The 17,896-nt window shown below is 36.8% G+C and overlaps 1 protein-coding gene across 9 annotated transcripts in view; it reads right to left on the bottom strand.

Moving 5' to 3' along the window:
* Positions 1 to 17,896, bottom strand: part of TMTC2 (transmembrane O-mannosyltransferase targeting cadherins 2) — a 497,284-nt gene that overhangs the window by 123,379 nt on the left and 356,009 nt on the right. For 8 of the 9 annotated variants that reach the window (XM_086398902.1, XM_086398907.1, XM_086398908.1 and 5 more), the window contains one exon: positions 9,724 to 9,787. In XM_086398902.1, the coding sequence (XP_086255028.1) occupies positions 9,724 to 9,787 (64 nt within the window). Of the gene's footprint in view, positions 1 to 135; positions 8,074 to 9,723; positions 9,788 to 17,896 lie in introns of those variants that run through there. The other variant, XM_086398905.1, reaches the window with a different exon arrangement.

Raw genomic sequence — 17,896 nt, 5'->3', positions numbered from 1 at the left:
TTTCCTTCTCCAATGCAGGAAAGTGAAAAGTGAAAGTGAAGTCGCTCAGTTGCATCCGACTCTTAGCAATCCCATGGACTGCAGCCTACCAGGCTCCTCTGTCCATGGGGTTTTCCAGGCAAGAGTACTGGAGTGGGGTGCCATTGCCTTCTCCGGGAGTTTGGGATTAGCAGATGCAAACTACTGACTGTATACAGAATAGATAAACAACAAGGCTCTCCTGGGAACTATATTCAGTATCCTGTGATAAACTATAACAGAAGAGAATATAAAAAAGAATGCACATAGGTATACGTGTGTGTGTATATACATATATACACATATATGTGTATATATATATATATAAGTGAATCACTTTTCTGTACAGCAGAAATTAATACAACATTGTAAATCAACTATATTTCAATAAAATATATTAAAAAAAAAAAAGACATGGGGAAGATCAGCTGCAGAAATAACCAAAGGGAATTATGAAGAATGTAGTAACTGGGGGTGGGAGGTCCCATCCCTCTGATGGTGGCAGCTACTGGTCCACCCTAGTTGATATTTCCAGGAAGGAACATGGGCCAGTGTGGTTACCTTAGCTGAGTTAAAAGCAAATCAAAACCTGAATCTAGTTTCTCTGGAGGAGAAGAGACTAAATGTAATTTTAGTGTGTGGTCCCAGAATTCAAACACTTACAGCTATATATCCATGCAAAGGATACCCCCACAAAGAAATGTGAATAAAAATAAACACGCTTGGAATCAGAAAACATAATTAAGTGGAATTCTCGAAAGGTTTTGATGTTCTTCAACCTCAAAGTACTCAAGCTGATTTTCTTTAGAACCAATCACCACATCAGTTTCTGCCCATGCCTCACATCCCCTCAGCCTTTTCTGGTTGTGAATCTTAAACACACACACACCACATACACACATTTTCAAAAAAGTGGTCAAGAAATGATTGTATGTGGATTGTGATGAATAACAATACCCCAAGGATGGAAAAACTTTAAATGCAGCTTAGTTCAGCCCAAATACCTGACCCCACTCTAGGCGCAACTAGCCCACACCAACAGCTAGTAAACAAGTGGATTGTACTCAGCATACTTGTCTTCCAACCATGAAGAATTATACAAGATTATAAACAAAAGCAGTAACCACAACAGAAAATCATTTTTTTCTGGTTTATCTAACATTTTGGAACAGAAGGATAACAAAAAGTAACAACAATGCAAGCAGAAAGAAATGAATGCGCCAAAAACTCAACTTTGTAACTTGTTAGAAGAAAAGCAACATCCAAATAATTTGGAAAGAAGATCTACAGTAGAAAGAAGTTTGAAGACAGATAGGGATGTGATGGAACCACAACTGATCCTGGCATCACTGAAGCTCTCAGGGTAGTGGGCATCTATCTTGCTAAAATTAGACATGAAAAATTAGAAATTTGATTTCTCTGGCTTTGTGCATTAATGTACATAACATCAATCGGATTAAGCCTATTCATGAACTGAGGTAGAATTTAGATCTGTTGATTTAAATGCGTATGTGTGAATAACCAACTGTTTTTGTCTCAATATCTCTGGGCCCTTTTAAGAAAACCATGTAAAGTGTAGGGTTTGGGAAACTAATGGCAATTTCTCTCTTGATGGAAACATATTTATTCTGGGTTTGTCAACTTACTTCGTTATAAAAATCTTTTTTATTAAAAATTTTTTTGGCCACGCTAAGCAGTATGTGGCATCTTAGCTCCCTGATCAGGGATGGAACCCAAGCCATCTGCAATGGAAGTACAGTCTTAACCACCGGACCATCAGAGAAGTCCATTAACTTACTCCATTTCTGACTATAAAATATATAGATATATTTGTAACTGAAATGACTAGTGAGAGTGGGAAATACATTTGCAATATTAAAACACATTTTACTCATAAAGTCAAACTGCTGATTCTGGGATCCATATATTATTAATGCCTAAAAGTCAAGAGACACATGGTATGTGATTTTCCCACATCACAGAACCTTGTGGAAAGTTTTGGAAAAGGCCATATGGTTTTTCCTCTATTTACAAGCAGAAATGTGGTTTAACTGCTTCCCAGACACATTATTATTAACTCTGTCATTTTTTTCCCCAAGGAGACGGCAATCTCAGTAATTTTCCCCCACCAAAATCCCCTATATGGTCAAATCTGAATCTGTCCTTCTGTCCTGCTTAACTTAATTTCACGGTCTCTTGTTCTAATTAGGGTTGAGGAATATCTTTCCACCAGAAAGCAACCATAACTCAGAATATCTTCTGTCTCTTCTACCAGACAGTAATTCTTCCATGAGAGTTAATTTTTAACCTTTCTTCCCCAGATTCTAGTCTCCATGGTTATTTCTACTGCTTGGCCATTTCTCCCTTCCTTACCCCACTACCATATTTACCATTAAAGGGTAGTCCAAACTGAAAGTAACAGATTGCAGAATCTATGTACTAGCTCAAAACACAGCTCCACTCTCTTACAGTAAGCACATTCCTTTGAATCTCATTTTTCATTTGATCTTTTGACATATAATCATTGCTAAAGAGCCCAAATGGATAACATCACCTTTGATTTTATAGAAACACTCTGAAATAATTTATGTTCTAAGTACCCAGGAAAGGTATAATGGATACACGTAATTTTCTATTGGACAGTCCAATCCTTGGAATACATTCCCCTTTAAATCATACTTAGTGAATGCACACTGGAAAACATTTATAAAACATTACACATATTGGAAATATAAAGGATGAATAAAACAATTATTGTAGAAGTCAAAGAACTGAATCAAAGCTAGAAGTAATCTACCAGTGATTTCAGAACTTTATTTAGAATTATCACAAAATGACAAAGGGCTTAATTTCAGTGTCTCTACTCGTTTTTTGTTTTTTTTTTTTTTAATCATGTATAGATAGTATAAGCCTATATCAAATGTTATCTACTGCATGGCCCAGAATATCCAGCTTCCCACAGGCCTCTGACTTCATATTCTACCCCTTTTGCCACAGGATCAACAGAGTCAAAACAATATGACAGTAATAAATTACTACCTAAGTTGGAGAAGACTCTTGAGAGTCCCTTGGACTGCAAGGAGATCCAACCAGTCCATCCTAAAGAAGATCATCCCTGGGATTTCTTTGGAAGCACTGATGCTAAAGCTGAAACTCCAATACTTTGGCCACCTCATGTGAAGAGTTGACTCATTGGAAAAGACTCTGATGCTGGGAGGGATTGGGGGCAGGAGGAGAAGGGGACGACAGAGGATGAGATGGCTGGATGGCATCACCGACTCAATGGACATGAGTTGGTGAAAGACAGGGAGGCCTTGCGTGCTGCAGTTCATGGGGTCGCAAAGAGTCGGACGTGACTGAGCGACTGAACGGAACTGAACTGAAGCTCCCTCTATTTCTAATGTTTCCCACCTTGTATCTTTATAGTCTACTTTTTCTTCTTCAGTCTCTGGGGAGGAAATAATCCTTTAGGATCTTCAATACTTTCTTTGCTCTCCCCTCTATTTGGACACATTTAAAATCTCAAATGGGGAGGGAGGTGGGAGGGGGGTTCAGGATGGGGAACACATGTAAACCCATGGCGGATTCATGTCAATGTATGGCAAAACCAATACAATATTGTAAAGTAATTAGCCTCCAATTAAAACAAATATATATTAAAAAAATAAACACATTCACACATACATATTCCCTTGAACACATATTTTTAACATTTAATAAGCACACATTTAATATTTCTTTGGTATTGCATATTCATTTACCACCACACTTATTTACAGATTAAATCTAAATGCTCTGCTCCCGAGTCTCCATTTTCTTAACATCAAAAACTTCTGCTCATGTCACTGAATTCATGAAGGTAATCAACGTCATCTTTTCCCCTGAAGTCAAAGGACTTTGTCAGTTCTTGTTTTTCTTTATTGTTTAGCAGTAGTGGAGACTGTTCTCCAAAGTTGATATCTATTGTGATATCTTTCTCTTCCTTAATGACCTTGTCCTCTTCTTTGGTAATATCTCGTTTCTGCAAATGACTCCCACATCTCTATGCCTAATGGTGGTCTTCCCACCAAGCACTTGATCAGAACATCCCATAGAAAATCAGAACATCCCACCTCTCACTTAAAATCTGCTTGGTCCAAACTTAACACTTCCTTCTTGAAAAAAACAACTCTTCTGTCCTATTTCTGTTTTTTTTTGTGTTTTTTTTTTAACCCAAGTTGCCAAAGCTCAAAAATTTGGAACACTTGTTGAGTCAATTTTCCTACTTATATCCTATTAAATAATATACTTGCTTTCCCTGAATGTTCTTTTCTATTCTGCAGTGTTTCTGTACTTTAGGATCTATTATGTCTGTGGCTATACTATTCAAAGGACCTTTTATTTGGTTTTCTCAAAGCTGTATCTCTACTTGACAAGTGCAACTCAAATTCTTCATCACATCATATAAACGTGATCATTTTCATTATGTCATCCTACTTAACACAATTCTGGAATATAAACTCCTCATTCTCAGTAAGGTATTCAATGCCTTTCACTTGGTTTTATATTATTTTTCAGTTCTACCTTCCCCTACTCTTCCTCTCTGCCCATCCACCACTGGCAATATTAACCACAGCTGCTTACTGCTCCTTTGGCAAAGCTTATTCTTTCTGAGGCTATGTCCTTGTTAATACATATGCTTCTACCTGCCAGATTTCTCCCTTTTCTGTTCATCCTCTTAAAAACTTCACCTATACATGTCCAATCATTTCAAGATTCTTAAGTTTGTCAACTCTGACTCAACGTCTTCTAGGATCAGTCCAACTGAAAGTAACTTCTTCCTTCTGTACACTTTTCCAGCACCTAGCTTCCACGACTCACAGAGCCCTTATTATGTAGCATCATTTACTGCCCTGAACTGTAAGGATTTGAGTCCATGCACTCTCTCCCTCACTCTCTGCCACATTAGATAGTACATTTCTCAAAGTCATGGTTAACTTTTCACAACTTGGTAATTCTACTGCACTCGGCACAGGGTTTTATACAATGTTGGAACTTAATTTAAAAATTAAGTTGAATGAATTCAGACCAAAAACAACTACATGCATAAAAATACAAAATATATAAAAATATAATTCCTCATCATTAGAAATTACTCTCTTCAAACTCTGGAATTGACTAAAAGCCAAACAGAACTGGGTGACTTTGTACTACGCAAATTCCCCATTATTCACATTTTAAAGAAAACTTAAAAACCCATAAATTAATGCATAATTTGGCTTACTTCCCACAGGAGGAACAAAACAGTTTCATTTTAATGTTCCCTCTGGTCCTTAAGAGTCAGCAGTTTTTGATGTGTGTAATTGGGAGAGAAGACAGAAAAGCATTGTCTTTTTAAAGTACTCTCTACAGAAAGATCAATTTTATCCATAAAAACGGAAAACTGAAAGTGGAAAAACCTAAAATGGCAATGTTGGTAGTTTTCCCACTACAAAAACATGTTTTCATACAAGAAGTTTGATTTTAGAGCAATCACACCCAACAAAATAAAAATTAGGTATCATTTTTGTAATAGATGTATTTCTTTAGTCTAAATGTACACTTCAGTAAATGCCTATGTATTAAATATCCCTGATGAAAAAATAATATCAGAATCTAACATTTAAAATTATAGGTACCTGCTAATTTAGACTTCCTCAGTACTCTTGCCTGGAAAATCCCATGGACAGAGGAGCATGGTAGGCTCCGACAGTCCGTGGGGTTGCAAAGAGTCGGACACAACTGAGCGACTTCACTCACTTACTCACTCAACTATTTTAGCATTTGGGTCACTGGAATTCTTCGAATATTAATACTCCTGAAAGTCAATCAATAATTTTAAAGCAAGTTGTATAGAAAAATAATTCTTTTGTAGAAGAGAAAACATAAAACAATTCAGCATGGAACATCATGGAGAAATGGAATAGTATTTTACTAAGAAGGAAATCCACCCTGCAGATAATGAACAATCTTCTTATACCAAGTGGGTAGTACATGAGGGCTACAATTAAAAATGTTACTTTGCATAGTTATGATCTGATACAAACACTGTTGGAAAATTCACAGAGTTCCCCACATACAGCTACAGATTGCTGTAGTTGAAACTAAACAGAAAAAAATCCTTTATGAAAAGTGAGAGTAAGATTAGATTACCATATAGACAAGGAAAATAGAAGAGACAGTGAAAGCACTTAAATAGGAAATAAGAGTTGAGGTCTGTTTACCAAGTTCTCATATAAACAGGTAACTGAAATTTATTAAGTGCAGAAATAACAAAGAATATTTCTATGACAAAAGGAATAAACAGCCATGAGCAAGATAGATGTCAGATGGATGTTTTCATTTAGATCACATGCTAAATGTTAATAATTCAGGCATGAGGCAGTTGTTTACATCGGTCTCTTCATTTCAGAATAGAAACCTGTACTATTGTCAAGGTCTGTATTTTATCAGTCTTGTCTTAGTGGCATCTTACCCGATTATGTACAGGAAACCAAACACAACTTGTAAAATAGATTAGAGAAAGATCACATATGTTGATCCATAAACTGTAACATCCTTTACTATTGCTAAATATAAACCTCATATCCTATCCAAGTCTATAAACTACTTAATTTATTGTTACCAGATAAGGGAAATAGTATTTGAATAAATGCATTTTTTTCAAAAGCAATTTGCAGCATGTTTATGAAGAAACTGTCTGGGATTTCATAAATGTGACTTTGAGTTAAATATTGATTTTATGATTTGGCCAGTCATTTAAAATAAATAATCTCATAAGTCAGGTTTAAATCATGTGGTGCCCCATTGTCTTTTTCACTTTTGCGGTATGGTTAGGGAGTTCAGATAGCCCTTTTCTCACTAATCCCGTACAATGTGCTGAAAACAGCCAGCTGCCCAACCACTTAACAAAAATAAAAGTGACAGTCAAGGGACTGCTACTGGATGAATAAAGGTTGAACGTACCATCATTTAGTATGTATATTAAGAGTATTGTATCATTCTATTATTGATTCTATCAATCAATTCTATTAATCAAAGAAAAGAAGGAAGGAAGGATCAGAGGGAGGAAGTCAAACAAAAAAAATCCTGATTCCTGTCTTCAGGGCACTTATAGTAATAAGTTTAAGGCGTTAAGTCCAATCCTTTTCTTAGCAATATTACACAAAGACGCTCAACTTGGGCATGTACAGAACTGTGTTTCCTGCATATGTATGTCCCCTTGCAACTCCTAATTCCCTTTTCTGCTCCATTTTTCTTCAAAGCACTTACTGCCGTCAGACATACTATATACTTTATTTATCTGCTTCTGCTCTGTCTCCTCACCTCTAGACTATAAACTCCTAAGAAGCACAGACTCTTTTCAGTTTTTTTCACTGCTGTGTATCTGGCACTTAACAGGTGCTCTCTAAATATTTAATAAATAAATGAGGAGACCATTATTTTTTGTTGTTTTTCTAGACTTTTGGTGCATTTTCTAAGACACAATTTCATTTTTTTTTCCATCAAGCTTTGTTCTTATACACACAGCAGCCTGGGCAACAATGTGATTCCACTTACTAGATGTGATACTGGGTGAGTTATTCATTTCTCTGAACTTCAGCAGAACAAGGATCACAGAAGTATCTGTGGGTTGTTGCGAGAGATGAGTGAGAGAATTCACATGATGTACTTAACTTGGTGCTTGACACATGACAAGTGTTTAATAAAGTTTAGTGCTACTTGTTACAACTATTGAATTATTCTCTTCTGTTGCAAACAGCTTATTGATTCTTAAATCACCTTATAGTTAATGACACTGGGGACATTTAGATTCAAGAGCTAAGGTTACACGCAGCTGAGTCTCCTGAAAAAAAGCTACTTCCTGTGTGCGCTGCTTTCAGGAAGCATTAATCCTTCTCTTGTTCCATACTGTATTTTAATTAATTGATTGTGTTCAGTCTTCTCTGCTACACTGTCTGGTTTTTTAGCGTATAAAATCTCTGTATTCTATCACAAAGCAGGCACTCTATAGATGTTTGTCCAATGGATGAGTTACTGTAAAGAAATGATTCCATTACTTGTAGTCACATCAATCACATCACACATGCACTATCATTACTTCTTGAAAATTACATTTCTCAATAGATGGTAGAGATCTAGAGAGCAGAGTGGAGGTTTTAGTGTTGGAGAGTGATGCAGAGCAGTGTGGATGAGAATAAAAGCAATGGCATTCAGTAATGTACTGTGAATAAAAAAGTGCTCAGAAGATCGATAGAAAACCAGTTCTTATACTCTCATAAATGGTTACTCTATTTCAATAGTAATGATCTAATTTCCATCCATCTTACTTTACAGAAGTGTGACTACTCAGGGAGAAATTCTAATAAAAAAAATACTTGATAAAGTTGAAAAGAACAGTTATTTGAAATGAGGACTGTGGAATAGGGACATGGCACATCAAGATTGTATATTGTCACCCTGCTTATTTAACTTATATGCAGAGTACATCATGAGAAATGCTGGGCTGGATGAAGACAAGCTGGAATCAAGACTGCTGGGAAAAATACTAATAACCTCAGACATTCAGATGACACCACCCTTATGGCAGAAAGTGAAGAAGAAATAAAGAGCCTCTTGATGAAAGTGAAAGAGGAGAGTGAAAAAGTTGGCTTAAAACTCAACATTCAGAAAACTAAGATCATGGCATCTGGTCTCATCACTTCATAACAAACAGATGGGGAAACAGTGGAAACAGTGGCAGACTTTCTTTTTCGGGGCTCCAAAATCACTGCAGATGGTGATTGCAGCCATGAAATTAAAAGATGCTTGCTCCTTGGAAGAAAAGCTATGACCAACCTAGACAGCATATTAAAAAGCAAAGACATCACTTTGTCAACAAAGGTCTGTCTAATCAGAGCTATGGTTTTTCCAGTAGTCATGTATGGAAGTGAGAGTTGGACTATAAAGAAAGCTGAGCACTGAAGAATTGATGCTTTTGAACTGTGGTGTTGGAGAAGACTCTTGAGAGTCCCTTGGACTGCAAGGAGATCCAACCAGTCCATCATAAAGGAAATAAGTCCTGAATATTCATTGGAAGGACTGATGTTGAAGCTGAAACTCCAACACTTTGGCCACCTTACACAAAGAGCAGACTCATTGGAAAAGACCCTGATGCTGGGAGGGATTGAAGGTGGGAGGAGAAGGGGACGACAGAGGATGGATGGCATCACCAACTCAATGGACATGAATTTGAGTAGGCTCTGGGAGTTGGTGATGGACAGGGAGGCCTGGCGTGCTGCAGACCATGAGGTTGCAGAGTCAAGACACGACTGAGCGACTGAACTGAACTGAACACAGCTTGAGGTTTGACCACATGCAAGAATCAGTGAGAGGTTAGGAAATCCAGAGGTATGTAATATCACAGCAAAAATACTTTCAAAGAACTTATGTTAATAGTCATCCAAATGCAGAATATTTAATAGTGCTAAAACCTGTATTCAAATGATAAAAATATACAGTGCTTTACACAGGATAGTAAACAGCAAAATGACTGGCAGATTTTATGGTTGAATCAGCCATTTAGCATGTATTCAAAATAAGACATCAGAGAGAAAAAACTCCAGTATCACAAGGCTTCTATGTCTATAACTCTCACATGCTGTGAATCTATCTTTGTGTAGTGCTTCTCATTAGGAAGGTACTTACATTAGGCCGCAGTCTGGCTGCCAGATCATAATACTTCTCAGCTGCTTCATTGAGGCTAGCCTGTCTGTTAAAGAGAAAAACATCAAACTATATTAGTTACTTCAAATTTCAGACTGATGAACAGAATCATTATGCAGCAAAATAATATTAACTTTAAAAAAATCACAAAGTGAAAGGGCAAGTCACTCATTCATGTCTGACTCTTTGTGACCCCATGGACTTTACAGTCCATGGAATTCTCCAGAATACTAGAGTGGGTAGCCTTTCCCTTCTCCAGGGGATTTTCCCAACCCAGGGATCGAACCTAGGTCTCCCACATTGCAGGCAGATTCTTTACCAGCTGAGCCACAAGCCATGTCAACCAAATAATAAGCTGACTAAGCAGAAAAGGATAATGAAAAATTGAATGCACGTACTGTACTTCTGGAGCTTCCAGGGTGGCTCAGAAGTAAAAGAATCTGCAATTCAGGAGATGCAAGTTCAATCTCTGGATTGGGAAGATCCCTTGAGAAGGAAGTGGAAACCCACTCCAGTATTCTTTCCTGGGAAACCCCAAGGACAGAGGAGCCTGAGGGCTACAATCCATGGAGTCACAGAAAGAGTCAGATATGACTCAGCGACTAAACAACAAATAATGTACTTTGTCATGATCTTTTAGGCATTGTAAGTAATATCTCAGTATCTCAGCCTAATCCTTTTCAGCAGATATTACTGTAAATTTACACATGAGACATTAGAAATGTCATTTTTCTTTTCCAAGACAAACAAGATAATATGTTACAGGGTTAAGATTCTCCTGCTTCAATACGATGTTCCAGAAAAACCCTTATTTTTAAAAATAAATTGTCAAGATTACTATCTAGCTCTTTTTGTTTTATGAAAATCATAAATGCTTGCAGTTTTTTTTTTTTTTTAATCTGTATCTATCTATAAAGTTACTTTCTTTTCAGTTCAGGAGAAGAAACTTTCAATGTCTGTAGTCTACCAAAAAAAAAGTCAGCCTCTCCCTCTCTTTGCTCTCTGGCCACAAGGGTAGGCACGTGACGCAGCCTGAGCTAAAGGGATATTCTTGCTTAGGACCTTGATTCCTGAGCAAATGGCTGTAAGATGAAGAAACAGTTAGAACTGCTCACAATGGTGGAGGCAACAGGGCTATGTCCTTTCAGACTCTTCTGGCAAAGAACTGTAATTGGATGTCCTGCTTTCTTCCAGGAAGAGCCTGAGGCTACCTTATTTCCTACTGATTCAGGCTTCCAGCCTGTCTTGAATTCTGCAGTTCCCACAGCCTTCAAATAGCAACAGTTTTTCTTAATTACCACAAAATACCATGACTGTCACAGTTGACTGACACAAATAAGATGTACACTAAACTTTATAGGTTGTGCATTGTCTATTCTTGCAATTCACAGCAAACTCGTTGCTTCAGCCAACTGGTTAATAGAAGAAATCAAATGTCTTGAATTTCCAGGAAGTCCAGTCAATAAGCCATCAAAACACGGCATGTTTGGGACTTCCACGGCAGTCCAGTGTTCAAGACTCTGCACTTCGAAGCAGGGTGCATGGGTTCAATCCCTGGTACAGGGACCTAAGAGATCACATCCCACGTGGTACAGTCAAAGAAAGAAATAAAATATTAAAAACAAACAGAAAACAGTACGTTTTATGATCATGCCATGCTGCTTTCAGAAAACCTTCTAGAACAGTAGATAATAAGAGTTAGAAGCCCTTGCAGGTTGCACTGCAGTCTGGTGAGCATACTTGTGGAGTACAAAAGAGACGCTATAGAAAAAAGACAAATTCAGCTTTAGATATATGTACAGCACAGTTATAACATGAACAATAGTAGTTAATGCCTTGAGGTCCTGCAATAAATGGAGTTCTCTTGAAACTGTGACATGAAGAAGCTTTTGAGATAAGAAGATTGCAAAGAGGCCAGGAATAAAGAAAATAAACAAAAATTAACCTTTTCAACTAGAAAGCTACTACTCTCTTTAAAAGAGAAGGCATACTGGGCATACCTATAAAATTGAATTTGCACTTTGGTCAGGCCACATAAAAACTATAAAGACATATACCATGCAACCATAAAAATTATGGGAATAAGTGAAGACAACATTTCTCCAGAGAGCAGGACATATTTTTCTAATTTTTAAAGGAAAATAATTAGAAACATTGCTATTTTTAATGGGGTTATGAGAAAGTAAAAACCCTTGACTTAAGAGTCTACTGGACTCACGACATGTTACAATGTGCCTCTGCGATTTATATTCTCATAAACGTTGAAGTTCAATTTCAATATGTCATGAAAAGTGCTTTAGCCTGGTATGAAACTGTAAAAATTCTCTCGCTAGGGTATTTAATGAAGGTTCCTTCAACCAAATTATAAGATCACTTTGGTTCAGACTCATTTGGAAATTTGAACCAGAATTCATTAGGTCATGCCCTGGAAAGGTTTTCTCCAGAGCAAAATAAATGGCATGGAGGTAGGAAATTAGAGTAACTTAATACCACAAAGAAGTAGGTCACTTTGAAGCAAGATAAACCAGTGTATGTCAAATATAGAAAGTATGGCTATCATTAATATTCATCTTATGGACATTCAAAGTCATGAGGTAGATAAGGATCAAAAGTGGAACTAAGGAATTCTCTGGGTAAAATGCCTTTAAAATAATAATCGATGCAACTGAAAAAGGTTTCTTCCCCTAAAAGGGTTATCAGTCTATCAAGCCTTCCCTGTCTTCAGTCTTTTGAAATCGCAAAGGACAAATCTAGATGACTTAGTCTATTAAGCCAGAAGTTGAATTAATGATATTCCATTTAATAAAAATATAAATAGTAGGGATTATTATATTTGCTATATAATTGTGAAAATTAATTTTGACTCTTGGACTTTGCTTCTAATATTAAATGGCTTTTACTGACTAGTTATTAGGCATTTATGGAAACACATGTAAAACTGTGGGGAAAACAGCTGCATCAGCTCTACCCACTCAATCTTCATGTATATGCTTGTTATACTCTCTACAAAGAAAACTCATGAGGAGCTGTCCAATGTCTACTTTATGGCGTAAGCTATACTGTATACTCCCCTCTGCAAGAAGCATCCAGGGAGTACTTAATAAATCTTAATTGCTAAAATGATTAAATCATTAATCAACATTTGAAAATCGAGGAAATTAGCAATATTCTGCTAATTGCTTAGGGGATTCTAGTAAATATTGTCTAGAAACTTAACCACTGTTGTTAAAGACTGATTACAGGACTCAGATTCCCAGGATTACTGGGATCAAACTATTTAAAGAAGCTGATAAAATATGTTTTTCCTGTATACCCGTATTTTTTCTTTGTTCACTATTTCTTTTCTGGGACACTAAATTATCTATCATTTATCAAATTCCATGAACTGATTACTGCATTTGCCAGTTACATCAGTACCATGAACTGACTGCTATTATTAACCACATTTCAAAGACGAGTAAAATTAGGTTTAGAGAAGTTGACATCCCCCAAGTTAACACAGCTGGTAAATGGTTGAGCTCGAAATCAAGGGCTCTAAAGCAAAATATCTGAACCACAAGGTCAGGCAGATATCTCTGTAAGCATCAGATATATCAGAAGGACATGTGATACATTGTTCTGTGGCAGATGACCTCACCAGTTCCCACATCAAATACTAAGAAAGGAATAAAACATGTTATTTGATTATTATGATTTAAAAGCAATGATTTAAATGTAAGAAATGAGATTCGAAACAGTGAAAATATGGAGAACATTTGCAATGACAGGTTTTACTTCCTGCATGACCCTAACTCCCAAATTACCAGACACAATTGAGCAAAGAACAGTTTGAGAATGATGAAACGCATGATATGATGTTTTGCACTATGAACCTCACCCTCTCCCAAAAATGGGGGAGGCAAGGAACTAGGGAATGAGAAAAAGCAAGAACAGCATTTGGATACTCACTTTCTTACCCCCACGATCTCCTATTTTTGGCGGCAGGGGTGTGTGAGATCACAATTAGACAGAAAATGGAACCCTAAGTTTCCTATTATGTCCAAGTAGAAGACTCAGAATGTGTCACAGGGAAAGCAGTTGGCTCTGCCAAGAGATCTCCCAGGCCATATGCAGACACCCTTGTATTCTGGCCACAGTACATTTTAAAAAATCAGGAATGAGACAGTGAGGAAGAAAAATTACTCTTACCAGGAAAGTACACTAAGTCCAGACGGGTGACTGTCCTCATCGAACATGTCACCTTGGGTCAGCATTATGTCCCCTATGCACGTGTGCTCAGATTTGCCCAACTCTTTGTGAACCCCATGGACAGCTGCCCACTAAACGTTTCTGTCCATGGAATTTTTCAGGCAAGAATACTAGAGTGAGTTGTCATTTCCTCCTCCAAGGGATATTCCCCACCCAGGGACTGAACCCCTGTCTCCTGAGTCTCCTGCATTGGCACGTGGATTCTTTACCACCGAGCCACTAGGAAAGTACATTATGTCCCTTATCTAGAGAATAAAGAGTTAATCACTATGCCAACAATAGACATCAACTGCAGACTCATACAGAGGCTTCTTTCTTACTATTAACTCCTGCCCATCATATATGTAAGGCCCTTTTTCTCTGACCTGTGGCCTCTGGGGGCCAGAAAAGATAGGAGGTAGAAAAAGCCAGATGGTATTTGTAAACTCGACTATGAAGTAAACCTTGACTTCTGAAGAAATCACTGGATTGGGCTAATTGTATTTTTGGTCTTTAGATTCAGTTTTTCTGCCATCAGTGAAAAGACAGGCTCGGAGTTGAAACAGATAGTAACAAAAGTCACAAACAAATATCATCATTTGATTACTATGGAATTCTATTTTTGTACAAGGGACTATGAAGCTTACATGCTAAAAATAAAGAAATAAATTTCACATTATAATTCTTCTCTCTGATATTATTTTATGACAGAAAAGTGTCTTTTAGAACACAGGTTTAGGACTCAATATTCTGACAAGATATGTATAAAAGAAATCTGGGGATCGATTATGTGATGAAACAACAACTTAACATGTCCTGTAAAATGTTTGAGGAGAATCTAATTAAAGAATTATTTATAATTACCTACATTTTTATGTATTCTGTGAAAGTTGGTAAATTTAAAATGACTTCTTTGAGAATACAGAAAATAAAAACTCAAGTAGCATTTAGAAGACTCTCTTTAACTACAATTATTAATGCTTGTGAATGGCCGATTTTGAATTAAAATTATTTAATGTGGATAATAATCACTATTTGACTCATATAAAAGACAATATTTTATTAGTCTTGGTGATCATGTTCAAGAATAAATTATGAGCATTTTTTTTTTTTTTTAACTAGAGAGCTGTTTGTTCCCTATATCATGAAAGTAGAGTGAAACAGTAGCTGAGGTTTCCTGGGTTTTTGCCAACTTGCTAAACTTACATTTAGCTTTAAGTTACTCAAAGCAGAGCCACATTTTAATTCTAGTTGATCAATGTATGGTAGGAATAGATGTAGAACTAAAATAAACAAGGATATAAAAATGTATGGAAAATCTTAAAATAGCAAAATCAGAGTCACATATATGTAAAAACAATGGAGCAGAAAAAATCCTTGCAATGAAACTCCTAGAATAAACTGTTAATGATCATCAAGGATTCTCAAATGAAAACTCTCAGTCAAGAAACCAAAAGTGGCCTCATGGTCTGTAGGCATCCATCTCAATGCTAAATATCAAGGAGAGAGAGGCAAAGTGGAAATGTAGCAGTAACAGAAGAAAAGACTTTGTTGATGTTTTAGTTTTACAAAATAATTCCTTAAAGTTAGACATTTCTTGATGTCCTGTAAGAGTGTCAGCCCATTCTTTAATGGCCTCCAATCTTTCAGGGCTGTGAAGGACAGGTTAAGCCTGTATCTGTAAAGATTACACAATAAAAAGAGAGGAAATGAGGAAACGTGTATTGGTAATGTCCACTACAATATTCCCATATAGTACTTATATTCAAGATGTAATGCTTGGGTGGAGAGACTGGGTTGAGAGGGATGAAAGGACAGGCAAGCTAGAACTTCCTTATAGGAGAGGTCCAAGAACCAACATCATAAGCATCGCCTGGGACTTTCTCTGGAAGGGTAAAACCTCAGGTACCACCTACATATCCTAACTAGAACAGGCGGTGTAACAAGATCTTTAGTGATTCACGACTCACACATACTTTAATGTCTGAAAGGCATGGAGAAGGAAGATGCCTACCTTCCTTCAACCTCATCTGCCATGCCTCTTTGAACAGTTTTTGTTTTTAATTTCTTGGCCCTATTTACTTTTTTTTTTTTTTTAACTTTTTGGCTGTGAGGCATGTGTGATCTCAGTTCCCTGATCATGGATTGAACCTGTGAACTCTGTGATGTAAGCGAGTCTTAACCACTGGACCAGCAGGGGGAGTCCCTGACACGCCCCTTTGCTTTAAAGACCTTACAACCCATTACAACCTAGTTGAAACAAGCCCCTCCTGACCAAAAATGGTCAGAAAAGTACAATTTATAAATGGAAAACCCAGTAACTTTTCAAGTGGTCTCTGATCATTTGCTAAGGTATTAAAGAAGAAAGCATATGACCCAGAGGGCCTTGGAGATATTTCCAACATCCAACATATGTGTGCATGTATGTGTGTGTAGGTATTCATAATCTGCTCTGAGAAAATAATCTTTGTTCCTTTATCCCTTAAGAACTTCAATTTTATGTCACTTCCAGTAAAATTATTTGAGAATGAAAACCAAAAGATAACAATTGTTTCTCAAATATTCACTCTGCTCTCTAAAAATCAGGGAAACATTGGAAACCCCTTGGTACAGTGTAGTTCTGCCTTTCTTACTTAGGAAGCAGTGACAACTTGGACCCTTAGACCTGGAAAAAAGGGAACTGCAGTTATCTCAGCAGTATGACACTATCCTAAGATGATATGTCTAAAAACTTAACATCTCTAAGTACAAATTTGGAGTTCACTCTCCTATGACTATAAATCTATTTTATAAAATGTATCATAAAGGGTAATTTAATAATATTGGAAGAATCTTACTATTTAGGATTTACATATTTGAAAATCTGTTACTCCCTGTAAATCCTTTTTCCATCAGTAAATTCAGGAGTCACAGCTTCTAGGTAATTGCTCAGTTATAAAGATGTGAGGGAGCCAATGGGACACGGTGAAAACAGTATTAAACCTGGCCAGAATATGCTAAGCATAAACCCCAGCTTTACCAACCGTGGGAAATAACAACTAACATTGAGCCTCAGCATCTTCATCTGTAAAATGGGAATATAAATATCTTCTTCATATATGTGCAATTATAATTAAGAAGGTGACACATAAAATGTAAAATATAGTCCAGGTAGACAGGAGGTATTTGAATAAATGCTACTTTTGTTCCTTCATTACCCTATAAGTGGATTAAAAAAAAAAAGAAAAAAAGCTTTTCATCACAGCCCATGGATGCTGGGAATAAGTTAAATTTGTTTTCAGCATCTCAATACTTCCTCTCAGGTGTCAAATATCCTTGTGTGCTTTCAAGCTTCCAGTTCTGGGAGAACGCTGAATAAATTCATTCATACAAAATGCTTCTAACAGAATAATTGATTCAATACTTTCCTTTCACAACTCTATAGACATAGCTCTACTGAGTTTTAGTATTTTAAATTCCTTTGATATTTTCCTTTGATGATAACCAATATGCTTTTTTTTTTTTTTTTTTTTTTAATGCTCTCATCTGGAAACATCCATTACTTTTTCCTTTTCCATTTTAAGTACTAAAAATGTCAACACGTGTAGTCAATGTTCTAATATTATGTGAGGCCTTCAACATCTGTGATCACTCTTCCTGGAAATATATTTAGTAATTAGCCAAAATGTGGATCCTGTCTTCCCAAACAAGGCAAAAGCCAGAAATTCCCTCATCTTCCAGCTTTCTTCCAGCCAAAGTATCAGCACAAAACTCAAGTTCCATCAATCAGATGCAACCTCATAAGAGTCAAAGTCAGAAGTAAGCATAATGGGCTGGGGGTGGGGGAATGGGGGGGAGGGCAGCTGCACCCAGAAGAATCATCTCGTGAATGTGGTGCTTGCTCTTCTTGGTTCCTTGTGGGTGATGACAACAGAGCTCTGGATTCTAA

The sequence above is a fragment of the Bos grunniens genome, chromosome 5, assembly GCF_055505025.1.
Source record: "Bos grunniens cultivar Pamir isolate PY7600 chromosome 5, Bosgru_T2T1.0, whole genome shotgun sequence".
Taxonomy (NCBI): Eukaryota; Metazoa; Chordata; class Mammalia; order Artiodactyla; family Bovidae; genus Bos; species Bos grunniens.
Note: the sequence above shows the minus strand (reverse complement) of the source record. Positions and strands in the feature narration are given on the sequence as shown.